We start from the raw sequence: 24,890 nt of genomic DNA, 5'->3' as shown, positions 1-24,890 counted from the left end.
GAGAAAACTGAGGCTCAGAGAGGTTAATGTTTGAAACAATTACTTCTGTTGGGTCTTAAAATACCAATCAGTGTCATTTTCTAAGACAAATGTTCTCAATATCCCAGCTCCACAGGAGCGTAAATCCTCATTCTGTCTGTTTAAGGGTGTACTGGTGGTGATAGCCTCAGTGCTAAGGTGAGCCCCCAAAGGTGGGCTTCCTGTCCTGCTCCCACACAGCAGAGCTGCATTAGTCTTGGGTGGGTCAAGGTCCCCACCCTAATTGGGGCCTCAAGCTTCACCTGTGCTTTGACAAAGGAGCCCCATGTTTGTGCTGAGACCTCATACAGCCCAATGAAATGATGGATCGTGAGTTTAAACAATTGTGGAACAGCAAAAAAAAAAATCCCTTCCTTCCCTCAGAAGTCATGTAGGGTCAACTGGGAAAATGTAATTTCAAAACAGCCATGGGAGAGAGGCCTGAAAATTTGAACTGAAACAACTGTCAGCGATGACTTCTCCCTAATGTATTTGCTTTCTGGTTCCAAAAAACCAGGCAAGCAGAACATAACTATAATGAACACATTTAAATAGAACATAACACAATCTAAAGAAGGAATAAAAAGTGGTTCCTCAACATCTAGAGATTCAATAAGAAATGAAACAAGGTCTAGGTGCAGTTGGCTGTGTGTGAGGATCCCAGAAGGAGCCCACCAGCTAGAGAGGGAACGGGGCCCCCTGAGAGTGTGGAAGGGGCCTGGGGAGAAGGAGTGGCCATGGGGGTCACTGTACAGGCCTGGGTGGGTGGGGCCCACTCTCCACGTACCCATCTTTCCTCTGTACCATGCCTGGTCATCAGAAGCCCTGGTACAAGTTTAAAGGACAGCCTTGCTTTGCCCTCTTGCTCCTACAGATAATTAATTCTGTGCAAGAAGAAATTCTGGTATATATCCCATGTACACTTGATTAGCTTTTAGCTCTTTTTTTTTTTTTTTTTTTTTTTGCGGTATGTGGGCCTCTCACTGTTGCGGCCTCTCCCATTGCGGAGCACAGGCTCCGGATGTGCAGGCCCAGCGTCCATGGCTCATGGTCCCAGCCGCTCCGCGGCACGCGGGATCTTCCCGGACCGGGGCATGAACCTGCGTCCCCTGAATCGGCAGGCAGACTCTCAACCACTGCACCACCAGGGAAGCCCAGCTTTTAGCTCTTTTAATAAAGAATTCTAATTTATATATTTCAAGTCCACACTGTGAATAATAAGCAATTAATGCAATTATTTAAAGAAATGGCAGTTGTTTGGGTTTTTTTGGTCACCACTGCTAAATAGTCAAGGACCTTGATCTATTTTCTCTTTTCACTTTAGAAGTTGAATTTCTTCTACCCCTTATTTACTTCTTTAGCAAACACATTGGAACCTCCTGGGAAGACCCCCAGTTCTTGAGGTCAGCATCCTGAGAGCTCCTCAGTATGGGCAGCTGCTTCCTCTCCCGGCATAAGGAAGAAAGAATGACCCAGCAACTCTTCTTTGACCCCTGCCCCAGAGTGGCTCATTAAGGAAGATGTGTCTTTATGGACACCCTCCCCTTATTGCCTGTTACTGAAATAAGTTACTAGGTGAATTTCTTTGGCATTCAAAGCACTTGTTTCTATTTCCTCTCTTTGCCATCTCCTTTATGGCCATGGGACCACGGGTGAATTGCATGATGTCTTTTCACCTGTAAATTGAGGATGATAATCTAGTTGTATGGGGAACTGTTGAGACTATTGAGAGACATCACTTACTAAATGCATTTTTCCACCTCTCCTTCCAATCTACAGGACTGCTAGAAGTGAGAGCTCTCTTTTCCAGCATGAATCACAATAGTCTCTCCCTTATTAAGAAGCTTTCCTTATTCCCTAAGTAACCCCCTCCAACATTCTCTTCCATCACATCTTTGTTTGACGTGTGTGAAAATGATGCTTAATTTGCTTCATTAAGGATCTCTCTTAGTATCTCTACTCTTATCCACTTCAGTCTAACTTTTTCAGAGATTGATGTTATAAAACAAAAGTTTATGTGAATCTAAGTTTATTGAACAATTCTGAAAAGCTTTATATTCATATGCTTTTTGGAGATATAAAAGAGTTTTACCACAATAAAGAAATTAGGTTCAGAAATGAGAATTTCCCAGGTGGGGGTGTCATGTGGTCAGACCCGTAATACACAGAGTGACTGTTGAGAGCAGAGGCAGTGGCATTGAAGATGAAAGTGCCTACCATTGCACGGGGCTAAGAGCTGCAGGTGGTCCCTTGGATGTGATGAGTCATTGTCACAATGAGAGCTGTGGGTTACATGAAGGGAGGCTTTCTAGGGTGAAGTCTGTTATATTTTGGGATGGGCTGCAGAGAAGTCTTCCGAAGTCTGCTTATAAGGAGACCTTTAAAAGCAAGTTCAAATTAGGTGCGTTCATTTCTCAAGTCAAGCAGCTAGACTGGTGAGCTCGTAAGGCCCCCTCCAGTGCCAGGCTTCTCCTCTGCTCTGCCTCTCCTTGTCTTCTTACTCTCTATTTTGTGTTTTTCATGTGTGTGCCTGGCCTGCTTGGTACAGTGGGAAGAAGTCAGTGGCTATGATGAAAACCTGAACACCATCCGAACCTACCAGGTGTGCAATGTCTTCGAGCCCAACCAGAACAACTGGCTGCTCACCACCTTCATCAACCGGCGGGGGGCCCATCGCATCTACACGGAGATGCGCTTCACTGTGCGGGACTGCAGCAGCCTCCCCAACGTTCCAGGCTCCTGCAAGGAGACCTTCAACTTGTACTACTACGAGACTGACTCTGTCATTGCCACCAAGAAGTCGGCCTTCTGGTCCGAAGCCCCTTACCTCAAAGTGGACACCATTGCTGCAGATGAGAGCTTCTCCCAGGTGGACTTCGGGGGAAGGTTGATGAAGGTCAACACAGAAGTCAGGAGCTTTGGGCCTCTTACGCGGAATGGTTTTTATCTTGCTTTCCAGGATTATGGAGCCTGTATGTCTCTCCTTTCTGTCCGTGTCTTCTTCAAAAAGTGTCCTAGCATTGTGCAAAATTTTGCAGTGTTCCCAGAGACCATGACTGGGGCGGAAAGCACATCTTTGGTGATTGCTCGGGGCATATGCATCCCCAATGCAGAGGAAGTGGACGTGCCCATCAAACTCTACTGCAACGGGGACGGGGAGTGGATGGTGCCCATCGGGCGCTGCACCTGTAAGCCTGGCTATGAGCCTGAGAACAGCGTGGCCTGCAAGGGTAAGCCCTGAGGCTCTTGAGGCCTCTACGTCCTGCCCTCCTGGATCAGGGCCGAGTCAGCAAAGGTCCCTGCCTCCAGCTCGGGATCATAAAGGAACAGAAGAGCCTAATGGCTTCTTCTAAAGTTCTGGAGGGAACCTCCATCTCCAGTGCTAGACCTGATGATTTTCCAGTTGTGTTCAACTGGATATCCGTATTTATGGTGGGGGGAAGAGATGGGGAGAATTGCAAATGGTGGATAATAACTTAATACCCACTCAGGTATATTTAGTTTTGGGGACACTGGCACTCATATTCTCCTTCTCTCTCTCTTTCTCCCTCTTTCAGACACACACACACACAGAGACACACACACCTGCATCCAGTCCAGCCCCGTGCTCTGAGGTGTGGATTATTTGTGTTGTCATAGACAAGTCACTCAAGGGTAACTGAGAAATGACTGAATTTGGAAAATATTTTTGTTCATTTCAGTCCAGCTCCCACAGCACTCAGCTTGGTACCGAACCCATGTAGCTCATTAACTCAAAGCTCCCTGGCTTGGCTGTCTTCCTCCAGGGTCTCAGTGCCAGGCCCTGGGGTAGGAATGGGGTCTAGCATTAGTAGGTCCTGAAAGGAGGTGAAGCTGTTGGAATCGGGATGGGACAGTACTGTGTGTTCTACTACCTGTGCTTTGGGATGATACAGAGTGATGGCAACTGTGCAGATGGGGGCATCAGGGTACCCTGTGCTCACACTGACCCTCCTCAGTCCAGGAGAACACGTGTGCAATACATGGCAATAAACGTGCTGAACTGGCTTGAGACTCAATCTTCTCTGGGAGTTAATAGAGAGGTCTAGAGGGTCCATGGCTCACCTGCTGCCTGAGTACATGGAAGCTGAACAGGAGGGAATCCAAAGTTGGGGAAGAGAAGACTGTTTTCCTTTATCTTTTGCTTGTGGCTTTCAAAGTTTCAGATTCTTTCAAGAGCAAGGCTTCCCATATGGACCTCAGAAACCACCTTGACCCTAACTCCTTACTAGGGTTGCCCCAGTCCTTTGGGGACAAGTTGGAGGTGGGGGGGGGGCTGTGGTTGCTCCTTCTTCTCCATCATGAGCTTCATTCCAGCTGTCCCCCATCATCATCCCCACCCTGCCTGAGCATCAGAACATCCCTTGCGTGTCTCCTTCCCCACTTACCTTGCTCGCCAAACACCTGCAGGCAAAGCACCAGGCACAGGATTGCTAACGCCCACCTGCTCTGCGGTCCTTTGGACTCAGCTAATTGCCTGGGCTGGGGCACTCACACAGCCTTCCTGAGGCCTGCTGAGAGCAGAGAGCTGCGCCTTTGTGTCTTTATTGGGTTTCTTGGTTATGGTACCCGTGATGGATGATGTGGAAACTGGAGGGAGAGAGTGCCAGATCAAGTGATGAATCAACGCAGACAGGTTTAAAACCAACCCAGCCTGGTCCCACAGTGCTCCTCTTTGTTCCATTGTTTGGGGGTGGGAGGGAGGTGCCCTCTTGGGCATGTGTCAGGGTCTGAGTGGAGACCCAGGCCTCAGGCTGAGTTCTTAAAGGCGCAGGTGTGGCAGCTGCCAGGCATGCTTGCAATAGCATGGGTGATTTCTCCAGGCTTCAAAGGGTGGCCACACTGCACTGGCTGGCTGGGGCCCTCTTGTTTCCCATTATTTCCTGAGCAGAACGGCAGGAACCAGAGCAAGCATTGATTGGTTCTGATTTAATTGGGACTCTGGGAACAGGCTCTCATTTCTCTGGGCTAACTGGAAATTTTCTCTTTTGGGGGGTTCTTGTGTCCCTGTTGCTTGTCCGTCACCTCCTGTGGTTGTCCTGGGAGGGCCTATGGAGACAAATATGTAAATCTAAGTGGTTACTTTCCATCCTCCCTACTCAGCCCAACCCTCCTCCTGACTTTTGGTGGATGTTCCTGATCTAGAGCTGTCATGAACCTGACCTGACTTCACAAACTACTTGTTGCAAACTCACTGGAAGCTGGAGGAGATGGGGAGACCAGGACATCATCACTTTGCCATTTCAGAGGCACAGGCAGCCACATTTTGGTGGCATTTCTAAGAGCAGAGAGTGGCAAGACAGGCGGCATCATGGGTCCTGCAGCCCAGCGGCCTGGCTGAACTCAGTGCCCTAGAAAGGCAGAAAAGCACCTTTCCTTCTGTCTCAAGAACTTTAAGCTGAATCTTCCAAATTATTTGACCTTGGCTCTGCTAGTAACCCAGGCTTGATGGCTGAGCCTGACCTCCCTTCCCAGGGCTCATAGCAAGGGGCTGCCCAGGGAGGTAAAGGGGCCTGGGGCATAGATGGTGATCTTAGGAGGATTCTGCACCCTTTGGATAGGGATGGACAGTGCATGGCAAGGTACTGTAACTAGTCCTTGGGGTGTTTCTTCAAGAGAATGTGCTGAATTCATTTTGGATGCTCATGCTGGGGGGGTGTCAGGTGGGCACTGTGGCCCTTCACAGCAGTCCTGGGGTGGCCTGCATAGTACAGGCAATTCTCCTGAGGCAAGAAGCATGGAGGTTGGTGGATGCAATAGAGACCTGTAGGTGAGAAAGTCTTGAGAGTCTCCATCATCTGTCCTAGTAGGACTGGAGAATGAAGGCAAGCTGCACTCTCTCAATACAGCCCTGAGAATTGATGCCTTGGAGCCCGGCTGGGAGAAACCTGGATGGTTCTGTGATTCACAGTTATGTTGATCTGATTAACTTTCTTTTCCAGGTATTTGAATTTGAGCCTCTGCATGTGTCGAATCTATGGGTTGACAGAAAGAATATCTTTTATATTGTTTTTCCGGCAGTTCAGACTTTCATCACAGGCAAGAATCTTATTCTGACTTTTGCCTTTGCATCTGCTAAACCCTCTCCTGTCAAAGACATGGTGACCAATTTCTTGGTTTTGCAGAAGCATCTGGGGACCAATTAGGTAGCTCAACTAGCAAAGAGTGGTCCTGGCCTAGAGCTGTTCCTGTTGTGAGGAGGGAGGGTGCTGGAAGGAAGGGGTGGCAAGCAGAGGAAGCCATGGGGGGAGCTTGCACATCAGGCTGTGCAGCAAGCGGCTCACACACTTTCTAGAGGTCTCCATGGCCCAAGGCCTGTTCTGGACTCATCATTTCTGCACACGTAGGTTGGATTGATCAGGCAGAATCACAGCAGCCTGTTGACCCCACCGGTGACTCTGACCCCATCACGTAGGTTGGATTGATCAGGCAGAATCACAGCAGCCTGTTGACCCCACCGGTGACTCTGACCCCATCACGTAGGTTGGATTGATGAGGCAGAATCACAGCAGCCTGTTGACCCCACCGGTGACTCTGACCCCATCACGTAGGTTGGATTGATCAGGCAGAATCACAGCAGCCTGTTGACCCCACTGGTGACTCTGACCCCATCACGTAGGTTGGATTGATCAGGCAGAATCACAGCAGCCTGTTGACCCCACCGGTGACTCTGACCCCATCACGTAGGTTGGATTGATCAGGCAGAATCACAGCAGCCTGTTGACCCCACCGGTGACTCTGACCCCATCACGTAGGTTGGATTGATCAGGCAGAATCACAGCAGCCTGTTGACCCCACCGGTGACTCTGACCCCATCATGTAGGTTGGATTGATCAGGCAGAATCACAGCAGCCTGTTGACCCCACCGGTGACTCTGACCCCATCACGTAGGTTGGATTGATCAGGCAGAATCACAGCAGCCTGTTGACCCCACCGGTGACTCTGACCCCATCACGTAGGTTGGATTGATCAGGCAGAATCACAGCAGCCTGTTGACCCCACTGGTGACTCTGACCCCATCACGTAGGTTGGATTGATCAGGCAGAATCACAGCAGCCTGTTGACCCCACCGGTGACTCTGACCCCATCACGTAGGTTGGATTGATCAGGCAGAATCACAGCAGCCTGTTGACCCCACCGGTGACTCTGACCCCATCACGTAGGTTGGATTGATCAGGCAGAATCACAGCAGCCTGTTGACCCCACCGGTGACTCTGACCCCATCATGTAGGTTGGATTGATCAGGCAGAATCACAGCAGCCTGTTGACCCCACCGGTGACTCTGACCCCATCACGTAGGTTGGATTGATCAGGCAGAATCACAGCAGCCTGTTGACCCCACCGGTGACTCTGACCCCATCACGTAGGTTGGATTGATCAGGCAGAATCACAGCAGCCTGTTGACCCCACCGGTGACTCTGACCCCATCACGTAGGTTGGATTGATCAGGCAGAATCACAGCAGCCTGTTGACCCCACCGGTGACTCTGACCCCATCACGTAGGTTGGATTGATCAGGCAGAATCACAGCAGCCTGTTGACCCCACCGGTGACTCTGACCCCATCACGTAGGTTGGATTGATCAGGCAGAATCACAGCAGCCTGTTGACACCACCGGTGACTCTGACCCCATCATGTAGGTTGGATTGATCAGGCAGAATCACAGCAGCCTGTTGACCCCACCGGTGACTCTGACCCCATCATGTAGGTTGGATTGATCAGGCAGAATCACAGCAGCCTGTTGACCCCACCGGTGACTCTGACCCCATCATGTAGGTTGGATTGATCAGGCAGAATCACAGCAGCCTGTTGACCCCACCGGTGACTCTGACCCCATCACGTAGGTTGGATTGATCAGGCAGAATCACAGCAGCCTGTTGACCCCACCGGTGACTCTGACCCCATCACGTAGGTTGGATTGATCAGGCAGAATCACAGCAGCCTGTTGACCCCACCGGTGACTCTGACCCCATCACGTAGGTTGGATTGATCAGGCAGAATCACAGCAGCCTGTTGACCCCACCGGTGACTCTGACCCCATCACGTAGGTTGGATTGATCAGGCAGAATCACAGCAGCCTGTTGACCCCACCGGTGACTCTGACCCCATCATGTAGGTTGGATTGATCAGGCAGAATCATAGCAGCCTGTTGACCCCACCGGTGACTCTGCCCCATCATGCATTTATCTCTGTGAAATTGTTAATTACTAGGAAAATGACCTATAGGCCCCACTTTCAAGTTTTATGCTCTTAGTTTAGCAGATTAATGAGAAATCATGGCTTTGTCTTTCCCCACCTGCATGCCTTCCCTGCTCAGGTTGATGGCTAAGTCCATTCTCTTTGTGAGTCCCTGTAGCCTAACTGTCCCTGGGCCAGGGAGGCCAAGAGCTGGTGCTTGGCAAGCTCCCTCTGTGCTGTGACGCCTAAAATGTTGCATCAGCTAAAGTTGGTCTTGGGGGTCAGCTAAGATCATTCCAACTCTGGATGTTAGCAGGGCCTTGGCAGCTCCTAAGGAAGAACAGAGCTGTTCTCAGCTGTTCTCTGTCCCTCGTTTTGTGTCTCTTCTGCTCCTTAGCATCCATCAAAGGCCTGCCTTGGGCCCTACAACCTCATGGGCACTGTCTGTGCAGCCCTTCGCCCCCGCCCCCCGCCGCCCCGCTCCTCCCCCAGGTCTCTTCTTCCCTCCTTCCCTCCCTCCAAATGGGGACTGTTTTCCTTGGTAATTTTCCACCTACATGTAAATTCCTTCATGCCTGGAAACCCAAGGGACATTTTAAAGCTTTCAACAGTTTCGGCACCTTTGTCAACCTGAGCAGCTGAGATGAGCCAATCTATAAGCCTGGGGGAGTCAAGACAAAAAATCTGCAGGATTCGAAGGGGGAGAAAAATGTGTTTAATTTAGCTCCTCTTGGAAAAAAGAAGTTTCTGGGACCTATTTCCACCTCCCTTCATCCTGGGTGTTGAAAGAGAAACTGGGGGCCTGACAGAGTGTGTGTGTGTGTGTGTGTGTGTGTGTGTGTGTGTGTGTGTATGGTGCTGTGCTGGTGGCTGCATTCAGGGGCACTGAGGAAACTTTTCTGCTCTGCTCTCTGGCCCATCAGCTGTTGGCTGGTGACTGAGAGGAAGGTCACAACCTAGACGCCTCCTCTCAAGCCCCAGGGAGACCCGCTCTGCAGAGGCCAGGGTCATTAACACCGCAGCCCGGTAAGATGAGCTTCATGATAGGATTGCCCAACGGGCTACTTCATTGAGAAACCTCTCGGGCCTCCACGGTGGCCCTGCCCAGCGCCCTCCAGAGAGGCCTCCTATGTAATTGGCTGGATGTAATGGACACCAGCATGAGCAACAGGAGACAGAGCTGGAAGGATGCCCCCTGCCTCACCGACTCCAGCACACGGGGCAGGGGTGCATGGTCCCAGACTCTGGTGGCGGCAGGGGACAGCAAGGAGAACAGGGGAGAGGGGCAGCTCTGGGTTCCAAACCTCCCTGTGCTCTGCATTGCCCCTTCTGCCTTTGAAGGACAGGAGTAGAAGCACCCAATACAAGCAATCATGATTCTCCCAGGTCAGTGCTAGTGTAAGAGAATGTTCTGGGTATGATAGCTGTCCTGGGTAGAAGTCCATGACTTAGTAAATGTTATCAAAGATGATGACGAAGGCACCATACGGTCGTTATTGAGTCAGTGTGGGCAGTGGCGACATCACGGGGTGAGCAGTTCAGCTGGGGCTCTGGGCCCAGCACTACTGCACCATGAAGAACCATCGAGCCTGAAACAGCCCAAGCCGGTGGGTGGCGGTGAGGGTGGCGGTGGGAGTGGGCAGGATACCGAGAGACCATCTATTCTGACCGCCTCATTTATCCATGGAGAGAGGGCGGCCAGAGAGCATCTCTGGATACCAATCCAGGGAGCCGTGTTGGGTAATGTCACAGCTGGGATCAGGACCCAGGTCTGGGAGGCCACCATCTGCCTCTGCTTCTGAGTCTGGTTTTTGTTGAAATTAACGGTCCTTGGGCACACAACATCTGTTTCCAGGAATATCCACCCCCTCTCATCTGTTTTCCTATGAACACTTCCTCTGTGTCTGTGTTGTCCCTTGTTTTATCTTGGGTCCAGGCGCTCCGTGGAGCTGTGCTCTACAGTCATACATTTCCGCACCATACAGCACAGGGCTCCACGTTGACTACCCCCATCTTCTTTTTAATCTTTCTGGGAGCAGTACCATCCCTCCAGATGTTCTGACATGTTGACGTGCCTGTGAGCCATCCAGAGGGGCATGGCATCTGGGCGGGGGTGGGGTGGGGTGGTGGTGACACCAAGCTCCCTGGGAAAGGTGAGGTCTAAGGCTTTGTGCTTTCAGAAGAGGACAGGGGGAATGGCAGGGCTGTGGGCTGGAGGCCTGATTGTGGCTCTGTAATTGGCATCAAGGAACAGCATGGGCCCCGAGGGCTGAACCCGGGCTCAGGCAGGGCTGGGGCCAGACTTACCCCCTTTGCTTCCTGTCCCCAACTCTCTCTGGAGCCGGACAGCCCCTGTATATGCAGAACCTGAGCACACCCGTCTGCACAAACTTCCTTGCCTGGAGGGTGAATCACCACTTTTGAGTTTGAAGCATGGAGATGAAAACTCCCACTGGATCTGAGCTTGCCTGGAGCTGGGACCCTCCGTTCTGGACCACAGGAGCTCTGATGATCTGAGCTCTGTTTCCACTGCTTTGGCCCGTTGACAAGCTGTGCTGACAGTGCCCTGATGCTTCTGGGCCTCAGTTCTCTCTCAAGGCAGCGGGGTGAAGATCCCGAGAAGAGTCAGCTCAGGGCAGCTGCAAATGGTGAAGGAATGCGTCCTGTTTGCACACCGCCAGAAGCAAGCCTTATTTTGCCAACAGGGCCATGGCAGGGACATTGAGAGAGGGACACCCTGGCCTTTCCCTAGGGGAGGGGTCTCTGTCTGCAGATGTCCTGTCTGTACTGTCCTTGCTGGCTAAGAGCTGGAGCACCAGTTACCTGGTCAGGCAGCTGCAGCCGAGCCTTCCACTTTTGTTTTAACGGTCAGTTAATGAGGCAGGGCAGGAAAACCCCAGGGAGATGTGGCTTAGGACAGAGGAGTATGTCTCGATCTGCTTGGGGCCCCGGGAGCTATCCTGTATGACAGAGAGCATCTTGCCTTCCAGTGTGCCCACCCAGCCTGCCACACGAGGAGTCTGTGCAGCTGCAGGTGTACTGGGTTCACCCTCTCGTGTGTGTGTGTGTGTGTGTGTGTGTGTGTGTGCACGCGGGCACACTCATGGCCCAAGAGGTCGGGAGGAAATCAGCTCGGCTGCGTCAGGCCCTGGAGAGGTTGGTGAGGGTTAGGAGGCACTGTGGGAAACCTCAGGAGGCTTCTTGGAATCACAGGACAGAAATTTAGGGCCAGGGAGGGCCAGGAGCAGCTCTGACATGGGTTTTTATTGAGGGTGGGACCGGTTCAGGAGGAGGGCTGGACCAGGCCCTTCAGTTTCTAGCTTGTCCCTGGCGTCTGTCTGGAATAGCCCACCAACGCTGTGGGCACATAGTGCCCCTAGTGGGGGCTGGAGTTACTTGGTCTTCAGGTATGACCCTTGGGGCCTGCTCGGGTCACCTCCTTGCAGGCCTTGGCACGTCTGGCCTCCCATTCCTCAGTCTAGCTGGATTCCACTTGTGAGTTCCCGTGGATGGAGTGTCTCTATGCTCATTCTTTCTCTAGGTTCTTATTGGACACCTACTGTTGCCAGGCCCTTTACACTTATACACTCAGATGAAGTGATTATGCTTCTGAGAATCTGCTAGATTCTTAGCTTTTAGAAAGGACTTGCAATAACCAGAGGGCAAGGGGACCACAAGTGGCCTATGGAGGGTGGCCCCTCCCAGCTAGGTAAGGCCTCTAAGCCCACCAGATGACATGTACTTTGCTTTCCCACAGTGGTCCCCCAGCCTGCTCTTAGACACCACCAGGGATGGGACACTCTGACTTCCTGAGGCAGCCTGGTTCATCATGGAGCCCTTGTTTCTAGGACTGAAATGAATTAGGGGCCCACTGCTGTTGTTCCTGGGTTGGAACTTTTAAGCAAATCTCCCTTATCCCAAGTTACCTTTTGTTGTTGTTATTTTTTAAATGCTTTGAACGGGTAGGACATATGAAATGAAGTTTCCCTTTGACTCTGGTCCTGATCAGGTCCCTCACTGTTTTAGTTTCTGATATTCTCTTGCCAGTAGGGTCCATGCATTTGCACACCCAGAATGCAGACAAGCCCTTTCCTCATCTACACTGGGCTTACTGCACAGGGTTTTTCACCTAGTTCCACACCCCCCCGCTTTCTGGCTTAACAAGGAAAGTTAGCAGTAGTTTGGTTGGTTGTGTTACCTAGAAATCTGGCCTTTTACTTTCCAATGATTGTATAATATTCCACTGGATGATTGTACCTTTATTTAATTGGTCCTTCATTTATATACATGTAGGTTGCATCTTGTGTTTTGCTATTTCTAAACAATGTTTCAGCAAACATCCTTGTGCTTCATCTTTGCACTTAGGAGTGAGCATATCTGTGAGATTAATTAATTTATTTATTTATTCAATGAATATTTATTGAGGACTTTCTGGTGTGCCACGGACTTTTCTAAGAGCTAAGATGTAGCAAGCTCTTAGAAGTAAAATTGCTGAATCAGAATATAAATTTTTAATTTTGATAGATATTCCCAAATAGTCCTCCAAAAAAAGGACATTTTCTTCCAACTTTTGCTCCCACCAACAATGTATGAGGGTTCCTCTTCCCCATACCTTTGCCAAGATAATAAAATATCAATTGTTTTTAGCTTTGCCAATCTGATAGATGAAAATTGGCCTCCCACTGTGGTTTCAGTTTCCATTTGTCTTGCCATGAGGGGCACTGAACATGGCAAAGTTCCATAAATTGCCCTGTTTGTGGGTTGAGACGCAAGTGTTCCTATGTAACGCATCATTACATTAGGTGGGTTTGCACTTGGCAGTCAGTTTGGAGTGTGCTAACTTCACGATGTAGTCTACCCTTCACTCTCCTCTGGTCCCTTCCCTCCTGCCCTTCATCCCACCCTTCATGCATTCTTTGCCCATCTCTAGCCTCAGGACATTTGGGCACGTGCTGTGCACCTATTTCAGTGTTTCCCGACTGTGGTAGGGGAAAGGAGAACAGGTGGGACAGGACAAGAGCCGGTGCTGTTGCAAAAGGGCCATGCCACCCTTCTGGCCAGTCTCAGGAAGGCTGGCCAAGCCCGGTTTGGGGGGAAACACACCTCATTTTTCCCATCCTTCTCCTGCCCAGGGCCTGTTCTGGGCTCCCTGCTCCCCTTCTTGCAGTTCTGCTCTGCCCCACGCATCCCTCAGCTCTCACCCTTTGCCCAGTGCCTCCACCTGGCATCGCTTCCTTTTACTCTCTCAGCTTACCTCTGGGGCCTTGGGGCTCAGCTCACCCTGGTGACTCCCACTCCACTGCCCCTTCCTAAATCACCAGCCCTCAGCCGGTGCCTCCTCCAGCCTCCTCTACATTTCTTCTGCAGCCTCTCACCCTCACTAGACCTGCCACCCCTTCTGCGGCAGCCCTGAATCTGGCTCAGTCCCATCCCTGACCAGGTGTCCTTGCCCAGCCTGCAGAAGCCCCAGGCCTACTTCTGCCAGTGGGCATTGTCTTAGCCCTGGCCTGTGGCTCACTGCCTCATTCTCTTTTTGGTTTTGTCTTCAACTCTGCAGCAGTTCTTTCTCTCTGGGGCCATGGACTTCCCACCTCTCTTACTAGCCTCAGCCTCCCTCTCCCCTCTCCTCTCCTCTCCACTCCTCTCCCCTCTCCCCCTCCTTTCCATCTTCCTCCCTCCCTTCCTTCCTCACTACTTTTCTGTTTAAATATATTCAGGTTAAAAGGTGAGTCAGCTTAAAGAAAAATAATAAATTTTAAAATCTGGCATGTAGATATGGCAAAAAGCAATCAAAATAATATGCAAGTGACTGATGTTTAAAAAACTGCTGACTTGGGCTTCCCTGGTGGCGCAGTGGTTGAGAGTCCGCCTGCCGATGCAGGGGACATGGGTTCGTGCCCTGGTCCGGGAAGATCCCACATGCCGCGGAGCGGCTGGGCCCGTGAGCCATGGCCGCTGAGTCTGCGCGTCCGGAGCCTGTGCTCCACAACGGGAGAGGCCACAACAGTGAGAGGCCCGCGTACCGCAAAAAAACAAAAACAAAAACGAAAACAACAACAACAAAAAAACTGCTGACTTGCCCCGTTTACCTAGATTAAGAAAGCAGCCTGTATGCTCTGCAGGGCAGTCCCACACTCCATTGTCAGATCATGCTGACGGCTCTGATTCGGGTACAGAGCAAACTTCTCTGGACTGGCTTTCAGCTTGCACTGAGGCACTAGGACAGCGTGGCTATCATTTATAGAGCACTCATATGTACCGGCTTCTCTGCCAAATTCCTCTCCTGCATTATCTCTTAAATCCTCACTGTAGCCCTATGAAGTACATACAATCATCATGCTCGCTTTTCAGTTGAAGATACTGAGGCACAGAGAAGCTAAGTAGCTTTGCCGAGGTCATGCAACGTAGGACTCTGAGGCCTGGCTGATAACTCTTATTCTATATTCCTCTGACAGCTGGAGAAGGGCAAGATTTGCTTAGGGGCAGACCTGTGTTTTGTGAGGGGAGCTAGGGCTTCAGTGTCCCACGTGGACTGAGATATAAGCCTTCCCTAAGGTACCCAAAGAAAAGCCATCAGAGTTTGATCAGCATTTTCCATTGGCTAGGGATGAACCAGGAGGTTCATGGAGGGACCATGCTCATGGCAAGAATGAATCAAAGACACACCCCTCCAACTCCATGGTCAGCCCAGCTCTCACCCTTCTCCTCCCCAAGCTCCCTACGGGCAGGGCCACCCCTGATGAGCCTCTGTGTCCCAAATGTCTACACTGTGCCATCTGTGAAATGAGAACAAAACAAAACACATTGAAAACAAAATTGGTGGAAACAGGATGTGAGCTGAGGAGGAAGAAAAGCTTTGCAAGTAAGTCAGAGAAAGACAAATATCATATGACAGCGCTTATATGTGGAATCTAAAAAAAAAAAAGTGATACAAATGAACTTCTTTACAAAACAAAAGCAGACTCACAGACTTAGAAAACACACTTATGGATACAAAGGGGAAAGATACTGGGCGGAGTGGGCAGAGATAAATTTGGAGTTTGGGATTGACATGTACACACTACTACATTTAAAATAGATAACCAACAAGGACCTACTGTATAGCACAGGGCTCAATATTGTGTAAGAACCTAAATGGGAAAAGAACTTGAAAAAGAATAGATACATGTATATGTATAACTGAATCACTTTGCTGGACGCTGAAACTAACACAACATTGTTAATCAACTATACTCCAATATAAAATAAAAATTAAAAAAAAAAAAGATGTTTAAGAAAACATCTCAGCTGAACCGGGCAGTGTAAACTCCGAACAAACCAGGCAGGAACAGAGCGCGAGTCCGATGACAAGGCGTGCACTCGGAGAGGTGACGATGGCAGAACCAGATGGAGGAAGTAACCAGTGATGACAGAGGCCTTGTCTGTTGTCCAATAGAGTGACACGTTGTACACACAGGCACACACAGAAGAAAATCAACAGAGCGGTTGCAAGCCCATACGTCATGAAACCCTTTTGCTAAAAGTTGGTGATAATGTGTCAGTTTGACAGAGGACATAAGGTCAGTGTAACGTGTGTGCTTCAAGCAGAAAATGACAATCTGCTCTTTGCACAAGATGGATACAGCTTCTCATTGAAATTGTATGGAATATGCAAGAACCCTGCCAAATCATGAACTTGGCAAAAATGTACCTGTTCTGCAAATTAGGCAATTGGAGGGTTTCTGTTGGGTTTTTGGGTCTGTCACACACATGCCTGTGTTGATCTGAATGTGGAGGCCCTTGTGGCTTGGGCTTCTCTTCTCTCACTGGTTCTGTTTGTCTTCCTCTCTGCATCTTTGGCCAAATTTGTCTCTCCCCTGTTTTCCTTTTTTTTTTTTTTTTTCCTCCATTTATTCTATTCTTTTGTCTGTCTTCTCTCTGGAGTTGATTCGAAAAGAGAGAAAAGAGAAAACACATTCCACTGGTAGAATTTTAATGAATGGATGGCTAATTCCATTCATTTTATTTTTTTTTTCCTCTAGGAAACTGTTTAGATGCAAATTGCAAGGACAATTGCATTTTTTCACATAGGAAAATATAGGAAATCAATGTTCATCAGTGAAATCAATTGCAAATATTACGAGTAACTTTTTTCATCAAAACTATTAATATGTAATCACACGTGTTGATAATAAGGTTATTGTTTAAAAAGAGCATAGCTTTTTAAAAAAATGTCTTTGTAGAATGCCCTGCTTCTCCATGCTCATTTCTTTATTTTTCTGGAACATACTCTACTGCTTTCAGCTTCTTCAGCCCCATTCTTGATTATTCCTGGCTTATGAGAATTCTTTCAAACTTCCTTTTTTTCCTAACATCTTTAAAATCTTTCAGTCCAGCTACTAGTTAAGAACCAGTTACCACAGCCGTTTGTGTTTTTTTTTTTTAACATCTTTATTGGAGTATAATTGCTTTACAATGGTGTGTTAGTTTCTGCTTTACAACAAAATGAATCAGTTATATATATATACATATGTTCCCATAACTCTTCCCTCTTGCGTACCCAATCAGAGTGACAGATGCAACCTTTCAGGCTGACAGCTGCCCCTCTCCTCTTGTAGGTAGCTCTAACCCGCTTACCTAGCCCACTTACCTCAGAATTTCCTCATGCAAACTCAGTTATTTGGGAGAGTGTTTCATCTTTGGGGATTGGACTTTCCACTCCCCTTTGCTCTGAACCCCGTCAGGGGGCACTTACCGCCCCTCCTTGCGCATTTGTAGAGTCTAAATGTGAACTCACAGTCCCAACGCGGGCAGCAGCCCCCTCCCGTCTGAGAACTTGCTGCAGCCTTGGAGGCAATAGACGTGCTCCCTAGAGAGCTGACCGCATCAGCACACTAGCCAGTTGGACATCCACACCCCCACGTCTTCCTGACCAGGAGGAGGTAGAGGTGGCCGGACATCCTGACCCCCCGGGTCCTCTCCCTGCCCTGGCTCCCCCTGATGGCCAGGTCTCTTCTGGCCATCACCGCCCCCGCCCCCATGCCCCCAGTCTCCTTTCCCGCCTGTAGCTGTGTTCTGGCCCTTCCTTCTGGGCCACAAAAGCCCTCTAGACAGACATTGTGTGCTGTTTGCCAACACGGGGGCCCGGGTACACAGAGGGGGCGAGGGAGAGGCCAGCTGCTCTCTCTTTTCACACAGACCTTTGCTTTCTCCCTTTCAGTCTCCCCCTGGCTCTCTGTCTTTGAACGTGCATACAAAAATAAAAAAAGCAGTTGCTAATTAGAGCCAGAGAATGAGAGCGAGCCTGGAAGAGGGAGGTAGTGGAGGGGCCAGCTCCCGTGCAAATCAACCAGGGAGGAAGGGCAGAGGGGCCCCTGAGGGGCTTGGGAGGGATAGTTGGTCAAAATAAGCAACAATGCTTCTTCAGAATGGCAAAGAGGGATCTTGTCTTAACCTCCCGTCCTAAAAGGGGAGGAAAGGAGAAATGACAGAGTTTCTTGTAAACTCCCACTGCTGGTGTCCATCTACCTTCTCATCTTTGTCCCTCTCTCAGTAGCCCCGTAAACAATAGTGTCTATTTGGGGGACATTTAAGTGTATCCTTTTATTGGTCATTTTTGTTCTGGCTGATAGAGAATGCAGGATCACTGGCTGAGAGGGGAGCCCCCTTACGGAGGAGCCGCTGAGGCTTGGAAAACATCCTCTGACAAATCAAGACTCTCTGTCAGGGCTTTTTTCTCACCCAGTCCTATTCTTGGTTCACCAGGCAATTTCTTTTCCCAACCCCATGTCATTAAGTTCGCCCAAAGCAAAAGCAGCCCTGATGCCCGGTGCTGAAGGGCTGGAGGCCCGGTGGATGGCTGGGGAACAGCAGCCAGTGTCAGGACAGGAACCGACTCCGACCGGAGATCTTTGAACCCATTGCAGGCTCACAGAAGGTTCCAGATACCACAGCAGTCAGGGCCTGGGGGCACCTACCTGGCAGTTATGTGGCTTAGAATGACCCCGTGCTTCATGGGGCCAGGATCACTCTGAAGGCTGGGAGGTGCCCGGGGGCACTGGCTTTGGAGAGCTGGCAGTCACAGGGAGGGAGGGTTACCTGGTGGCTCGGCCTGTCTAGAGATGCAGTTTCTCCAGGCATATGGTGAATGAACTGATGATGCAGATCTATAAAGGTTTTGACGTCAGTGCCCTGTGCGTTGAAAAAAAATGAGGTAATTTTCTGAAAAGGAGAACAGTGGAAGCCTCATCGTGATACACATTGGTACTAACTAGTCAGGAAAGAAGAAAGGAAAAGGAAATAGAACCTGGAAAGCAAAGACTATAACTAGCTCATTTTCTTCCACTGGTGGCTGTTTCAGGTGATGGCTACGTGTGAGAAGAGAGACCCCACTGGAATCTATTGGGAACATCCTCCAGTTCTGGGATGAGGTCTCAAAATGAGCTTTTCCGGAGTCCATACACAGTGGACTGTCTGTAGCACATAGCTCAGTGTAGCTCGTCTTAACCCTGCCCAAGGACTCCTCTGGAAAATAAGGGCTTGAATCCATATCCCATGCAACTAGCCAGGCCACAAAGCTGTTGAGAAAACAGCCATCGATGGGTAGTTGTCAAGAGCAGGCGGCAGGAAAGCTTGGGTTGTTCTGTCCTGGCTCTGTGTTTATGAGCAGAATGACCTCTCTGGGCTCAGTATCGTGTTAAGTGGTCTTATAACAACACTGTGTTAGGTGGTCTTATAACACTGGGCTCGGGCTGGCAGTGAAGACGCCATGAGAATCTCTGCCTGGGTAGAGTTCAGCCAAGATCTTGGCATGTTGCAAGGGTTCAAAAACGGATGCTGATTATTATCAACATTTTATTATTAAATAAGCCAGAGGATAATTTTCTATCTATCTATGGGGTTGGTTCTCTTGAGGTGTATGAGAATTGTGGAAAGGATGTGGTACATTTACAGAGATCTGGTAAATATTAAGAAGGCTTAGATAACGTGATCTGGGTCATGGGTACATAAACGAGTTTAGAGTCTCTGGAGATAGTGGAAGCCACCCATCTAGTCATAAGTGGACATGAGTTTGTCCAGTTTCTCATTGCAAAATTAAGTTTTTTTAATTCTTTTTTTCATTTTTCAGTAACTTTAAATTTTATTTAAAAAAATGATCATACAGAAAATTTAACTTATTTTGGTGGACCGTTTTATGAACTTTAACACATGTTTAGATTTGTGTAACCTCCATAAAAATTAGGTAACAGAAGAGCTGCCTTATGCTTTCCCTTTATCTCCATTGCCTCCTCCCATCCCCCACCCCTGGCAATCAGTGATCTGTTCTTCATCACCATTATTTTGCCTTTTAAAATGGAATGATACACTGTGCCAACTTTTTTAGACTGGCGTCTTTCACTCAGCCTAATGCCTGTGAGATTCATCTTAGCTGCTGTTTGTGTCGGTAATTTGTTCCTTTTCATTGCTGAGTAATATTCCATTTTATGGATGCACCATAGTTTTGTGTACCTATTCATCTGCTGAAGAACATTTGGATTGTTTCCAATTTTTGGTGATTACATATAGTTGCTATAAACTTTCAGGTACACGTTTTTGTGTAAACATACATTTTCATTTCTCTAGGGTTAATACCAAGGAAAGGGATTATTAGGTCATATTAAAATGGGATGTTTTACTGCCAGGCTGATTTTCAGAGTGGCTGTGCCATTCTGCATTACCAACAACAATTGCTCTGCATCCTTGTCAGATCTTGGTATTATCAGTATTTTTTATTTTAGTCATTCTAATTGGTATGTCATGGTATTTCATGGTGGTTTTAATTTTCATTTCTCTAGTGAATAATGATGTTGAATACATGTCATGTGCTTATTTGCCATCTCTTTATACTCTTTGGTGAAGTGTCTATTCAACATTTTTGCCCAAGTTTTAATTAGGTTATTTGTTTTCTTACTATTGAGTTTTGAGATTTCTTTGTATATTTTGGATACAAGTAGTTCTGTTGAAAGTGCGATTTAAAAATATTTTCTAGTTTGTAACTTGCCTCTTCTTTCTCTTAACAATGTCTTTTACAAAGCAAACATTTTTAATATTGATGAAATCCAATTTATCCATTAAAATTTTTTTATTAAAGATTGTATTTTTAGAGCAATTTTAGTTTCAGAGCAAAATTGAGAGGAAGGTACAGGGTTTTCCCATATACCCCCTGCCCCACATGGGCATAGCCTCCCCCATTATCAACATCCCCCGACAGAGTGGCCTATTTGTTACAGCTGATGAATCTACACGAACACATCATAATCATTCAAAGTCCATAGTTTACATTAAAATTCACTCTTGGTGTTGTACATTCTGTGGATTTGGACAAATGTATAATGACATGTCCATCATCATAGTATCACACAGAGTACTTTCACTGCCCTAAAAATCATCTGTGCTCTGCCTGTTTATCCCTCCCCACATCCATCCCCTGGCAACCTCTGATCATTTTACTGTCTCCATAATTTTGCCTTTTCCAGAATGTCATACAGTTGTAATCATGCAGTATATAGCCTTTTTTAATTGTCTTCTTTCACTTAGTAATATACATTTAAGTTTTCTCCTTTTCATGGTTTGACAGCTCATTTCTTTTGAGAGCTGAGTGATACTCCATTGTCTGGAGAATTTATCCCTTTTTTTCCAATTTATCCAACTAATTATTTTTTCAATTGTTCCAGGACAAGAATCATATTTTTGGTGTCATGTCCTGTAATTCTTTGCCCAACCCCAATTCACAAAGGTTTTCTCCGAATGTTATCTTCTGAAAGTTTTATAGTTTTGTGTTTTTAGGTCTATGATCTGTTTTGAGTTAGCATTTGTTGGAAGTATTTGCTGGAGGTTCAGGTTGAAGGTCATTTTATTATTACTTTGCCTGTGATGTCTAGTTGTTCCAGTACCAGAGATGACTCCTTCACCTCCTCCAAGGCATTACTTGAATATTATCTTCTCAGTGCCCCCCACCCCGACCACCCTACTCGCAGTGTAGACCACCCTCAGCAGCCCTCCTGTCTCCCCTACCTCGCACTCATCACCTCTAAATAGTGTATAACTTATTGGTTATGTGTATTATCTGTCTCTCCTCAGTAGAACGTGGGCCACATGAGGGCAGGGATACTCTGAGGGTGTGTGAAGGTCTGCTTGTTAACTGATGTGTCCTGAGTGCTTAATAAGAACTGGATGCACAGAGAGGCTGGGCTCCCTCAGGGCACACGGCTGCAGAGGGTGAAGGAGCAGGGGTGGCTGGTGGAAGCTCCCAGGCCAGGTCAGATCTCAAGTGAGCTGTCCGGAGCCCTGCCTCCCACGTTCATCAGGCAAAACAGGTTTGTCAAACACTCCACGCTGAGCTCTCCTCTCACCCACCCGCCCACTGTATTATTTGAGGCCAGTAAGAACTTAAGCAATTAAACCATTTTTTTCTATGTCTTAAAGTATTTGTTCCTTGAAACTTAAGCTTTATCCCTTTTTCACCCTTATACCCCTTGAAAAAAAGAAAGTGCTCTAATGCCCTGGGAAAGTGATCTTAAATTCTAATCAGCCCTCAGTCCTGGGTGTTGGAAGCCACTCAGCGATGAGGCGTTGGCAGGGCAGGGGTGCACGGGGAAAGCTATTTAGGAGGCAGGGTCGGCTAAGGTGCAGGTTTCACCTGGCCGGACAGTCTTCCGTTCCAGCGAAGAGGCTTAACTTATCAAGGGAATCCGAGAAGCAAACAGTACGAAGATATGGAGATGGCAGAAGAAAAGAGGGCAGCTTAGATGAACTGGGGTGGGGGACTTAATGGGTTCCTGTCCTCCGTAATGGAGCCCCTCTCCATGCTGTCCTTACCTTGAGTCCCAACATCACTCACTCTCTCCACTGGCAGGTGGAAGGAGTGTATGATGCTGTGTCTCCTTGGGGTCGGCTCTGGAATTTCTATATAGGAGGGGTTTGGGGCCATGGCTTGGTTGGATGGGAGGGGAGGGAGCTGGCTGGGCACTTGAAGGCTGCGTTTGTACAGCAGTCTCACTGTTCTTAAAGGGAATGTTAATTTGGAGTGCAGGACGCTGATGGGAACAGGAAGAGAGGGAGCGTCTGTGGGGACCTGGCTGCAGAAGGAGCTGGTCCTCGCCCTGCCTCACTGCAGAGGAATCTGCCCCATAGATACCACCCATCTCCCACCCCAAGGTGGAACCCTGCTCTCTGATGATCTCTGAACAGTTAAGGCTCCTGGCCTGTTTAGAATCTGGTCACATACTATATTTGTTCCCAGAAAAGCAAACCCACATTGTCTCCTATTTCTGTCTCATTTCCACCACTGGAGAGACCGAGTCGGCTAATTTTCCCTTTTGATAAATTTGCTTTAGTTCAGTGGGAGGCGCTGCTGCTTTTGAGTCATCAGACCTATGAGGGTGGGGGAACACTACTTGTAATATTTCTTAAATTACACTTTAATGAAGACGCCCACTAACACTTGTAATAATTCACAGAAAAGAAGCTCAAGCAGATCTGGTTGAAATGTCTTCCTTTGTGGTTTTTGTTTTTAAAGAAGTGTAACCAGCTTAAACAGAGGTCTTAATTACAGATCAGAAACAAAAACTTTCAGTGTCTGAGAATTGCTTCTCGCCTGTTCCCTTGGCCACACCTGTCTCCCGTGGCTCCTCAGGGGAAAGACCCACCCAGGAGAGGCTGCTTCTCCCCCTTGGGCCCCCTTCCCTTCCTCCCCCTTTGAAGCATCCTTGCTGCGAGCCAGCACTGGGTGCAGGGCTCCTTAGCTGTATAGAGAGTGCCTGGATCTTTGGTCTTTCTCTGAGAATCTATGTATGGTAATGCCAAAACAGGGTTACAAAAATTGTGGTATGATTTAAGTGCTTGCATTCAACGAATAAATGCTTTGAACACAAAAATTGCAATACTTGATGTTATGCTACAAGAAGATACTTGCAGGGTTTATGAGATGTGTACACGTGCAGCCCCTTAGAGGCAGGCTGGTTGGATAATGTGATGTGTTTGAAGTTGTGATGGACTCCTCATCTCAGTCCTGTGACTCTCTCATCAAGTGTGAATTTAAGGCCTTTCCCAAACGGGAGTGAGGCCAGGTGGCCCTCCTACTTTGCCCATGACAGCCCGGCTCGGCCCCTGAGTCTGGGGGATGGGCAGCTCTGACAGAGATGGGTCCCTTGCCCACCTGTGCATCCCAGCCAGTCCTCAGCAGCATCCTTGTCTCTGGGAGTCTGACCCCTATTCTTTCTCCCTCTACAGCCCCGCTGGGGGCTCCATGGACAGAACCATTTGGAGTCTGATTCAGACGACAGGTAAATCTGACGGCTGACCAAGCTGGGGATTGCCGGTGCAGTCACTCTTCTTCCTTGGATGTGGGGCACGCATCATCCTGCAGGAGCCCCGCCCTGTGGCTCCCCCTGTGGTCTAGATGTATGTGGGCATCTGTGTGCCCTGACACCCAGGTCTGCAGCCCGTTCCAAGGACAGGTGCCCAAAGGGACTGCTTCTCTGGCTATCTTGATGGGCCCTTTGTCTTTCCTGGGGAGCCAGGCAGGGGAGCCTGATGGGAATGCTCCTTGCTTCTTTATTCTGGGGGAGCCCACTGTAGATCTGGCAGTAGGGGAAAAGCCAAGAAGAAGCTCTCCTTGTCTGTATTCTGGTCTTTCAAAAGGAATCAACTAAGTAGAATTAAAATGCCCAGGAGTGATGGGGTGGGTTGGGGTAGGGGTGGTCAAAGGACCTGGGGAGAAAACATTTGTGGAATGCTTAATCCTAGAGGAAAACACTGAGGCTGGTTCCTGGCTCCAAGGCCTGAGTGGAAGGGTGTGCCTTATCTCTGCAGGGCGACCCTGAGAAGTGTTATCTGACCTGGAACAACACAGAGACACATGTCTGCAGGAGGGATCATCCCAAGGCCAGTGGGAAGTTGGTGATTTGGCTGAGGGGATAGTCTTCAGAGAGTACGGTGGAGTGATTTAGAGCTGCCCCTGGGATGGAGGGTGTATCCCATCCCTCTGCCTTCTTGTTGGAGACCCTGCCTAATGCAATGGCCTCTAACCAAACCCTGCCCCAGTACTCCACGTTCACCCCATCTCCAGATTCATCTTCCTAAATCCCAGACTGGCTGTCATCCATCTGCTCACAAACTCTTACAGCTCTTCATTGCTCTAAGAGCACGTCTCAGGCAAGCATTCAAAAGTGCACACATACCCACAAATACTGCAGGCCCCAAAGCCTGGTTAAGAGTGTGGACTCTGGGATCAGGCTGCCTGGCTTAACTCTGTCTCCACCACCTACTAGCTGTATGACCTTGGGTAGGTTACTTTACTTCTCTGTGCCTTGGTTTTCTCAGCTGTAAAATGGGCATAATAGTAACCTACTCCCTAGGGTGGCTCTCAGAGAGCATTCAGTATATATGAATCATTGTTATTGTTTTCCAACTCTTACAGGTAGCCTGCTGGCACCCCTCCCCATTCAATTCCAAGAGTTCACATTTTAAATCTCATCAACCCCCCCAAGGCCTGACTGAACTTCTGCCTCTTCTTAAACAGTTTTTGATTTCTTGCTCCAATTGTCAGCTGGACATAATAATTGACTTTTCTGTCCATACGTATCTGCCAGCACATTGCCTATTTGCCCCTTTGTCTCCCAAGTGCCAGAGGCAGACTGTAAGCCCCTGAGGGGTCCT

The 24,890-nt window shown here is 48.6% G+C and overlaps 1 protein-coding gene across 1 annotated transcript in view; it reads left to right on the top strand.

The window, feature by feature from the left end:
- The window catches only part of LOC149749443 (ephrin type-B receptor 1-like), a 40,642-nt gene extending 36,827 nt beyond the window's left edge, over positions 1-3,815 (top strand). Inside the window, exon 6 of the mRNA XM_089909932.1 lies at positions 2,567-3,815. Within this exon, the coding sequence (XP_089766058.1) occupies positions 2,567-3,259 (693 nt within the window). The 3' untranslated portion in view covers positions 3,260-3,815. The remainder of the gene's footprint in view (positions 1-2,566) is intronic.
- The last annotated feature ends 21,075 nt before the right edge of the window (positions 3,816-24,890 follow it).

This window comes from Delphinapterus leucas, chromosome 4, assembly GCF_059928025.1.
Source record: "Delphinapterus leucas isolate spDelLeu-1000000601 "Yukka" chromosome 4, BTC_Dleu_Yukka2, whole genome shotgun sequence".
Classification (NCBI taxonomy): domain Eukaryota; kingdom Metazoa; phylum Chordata; class Mammalia; order Artiodactyla; family Monodontidae; genus Delphinapterus; species Delphinapterus leucas.
Note: the sequence above shows the minus strand (reverse complement) of the source record. Positions and strands in the feature narration are given on the sequence as shown.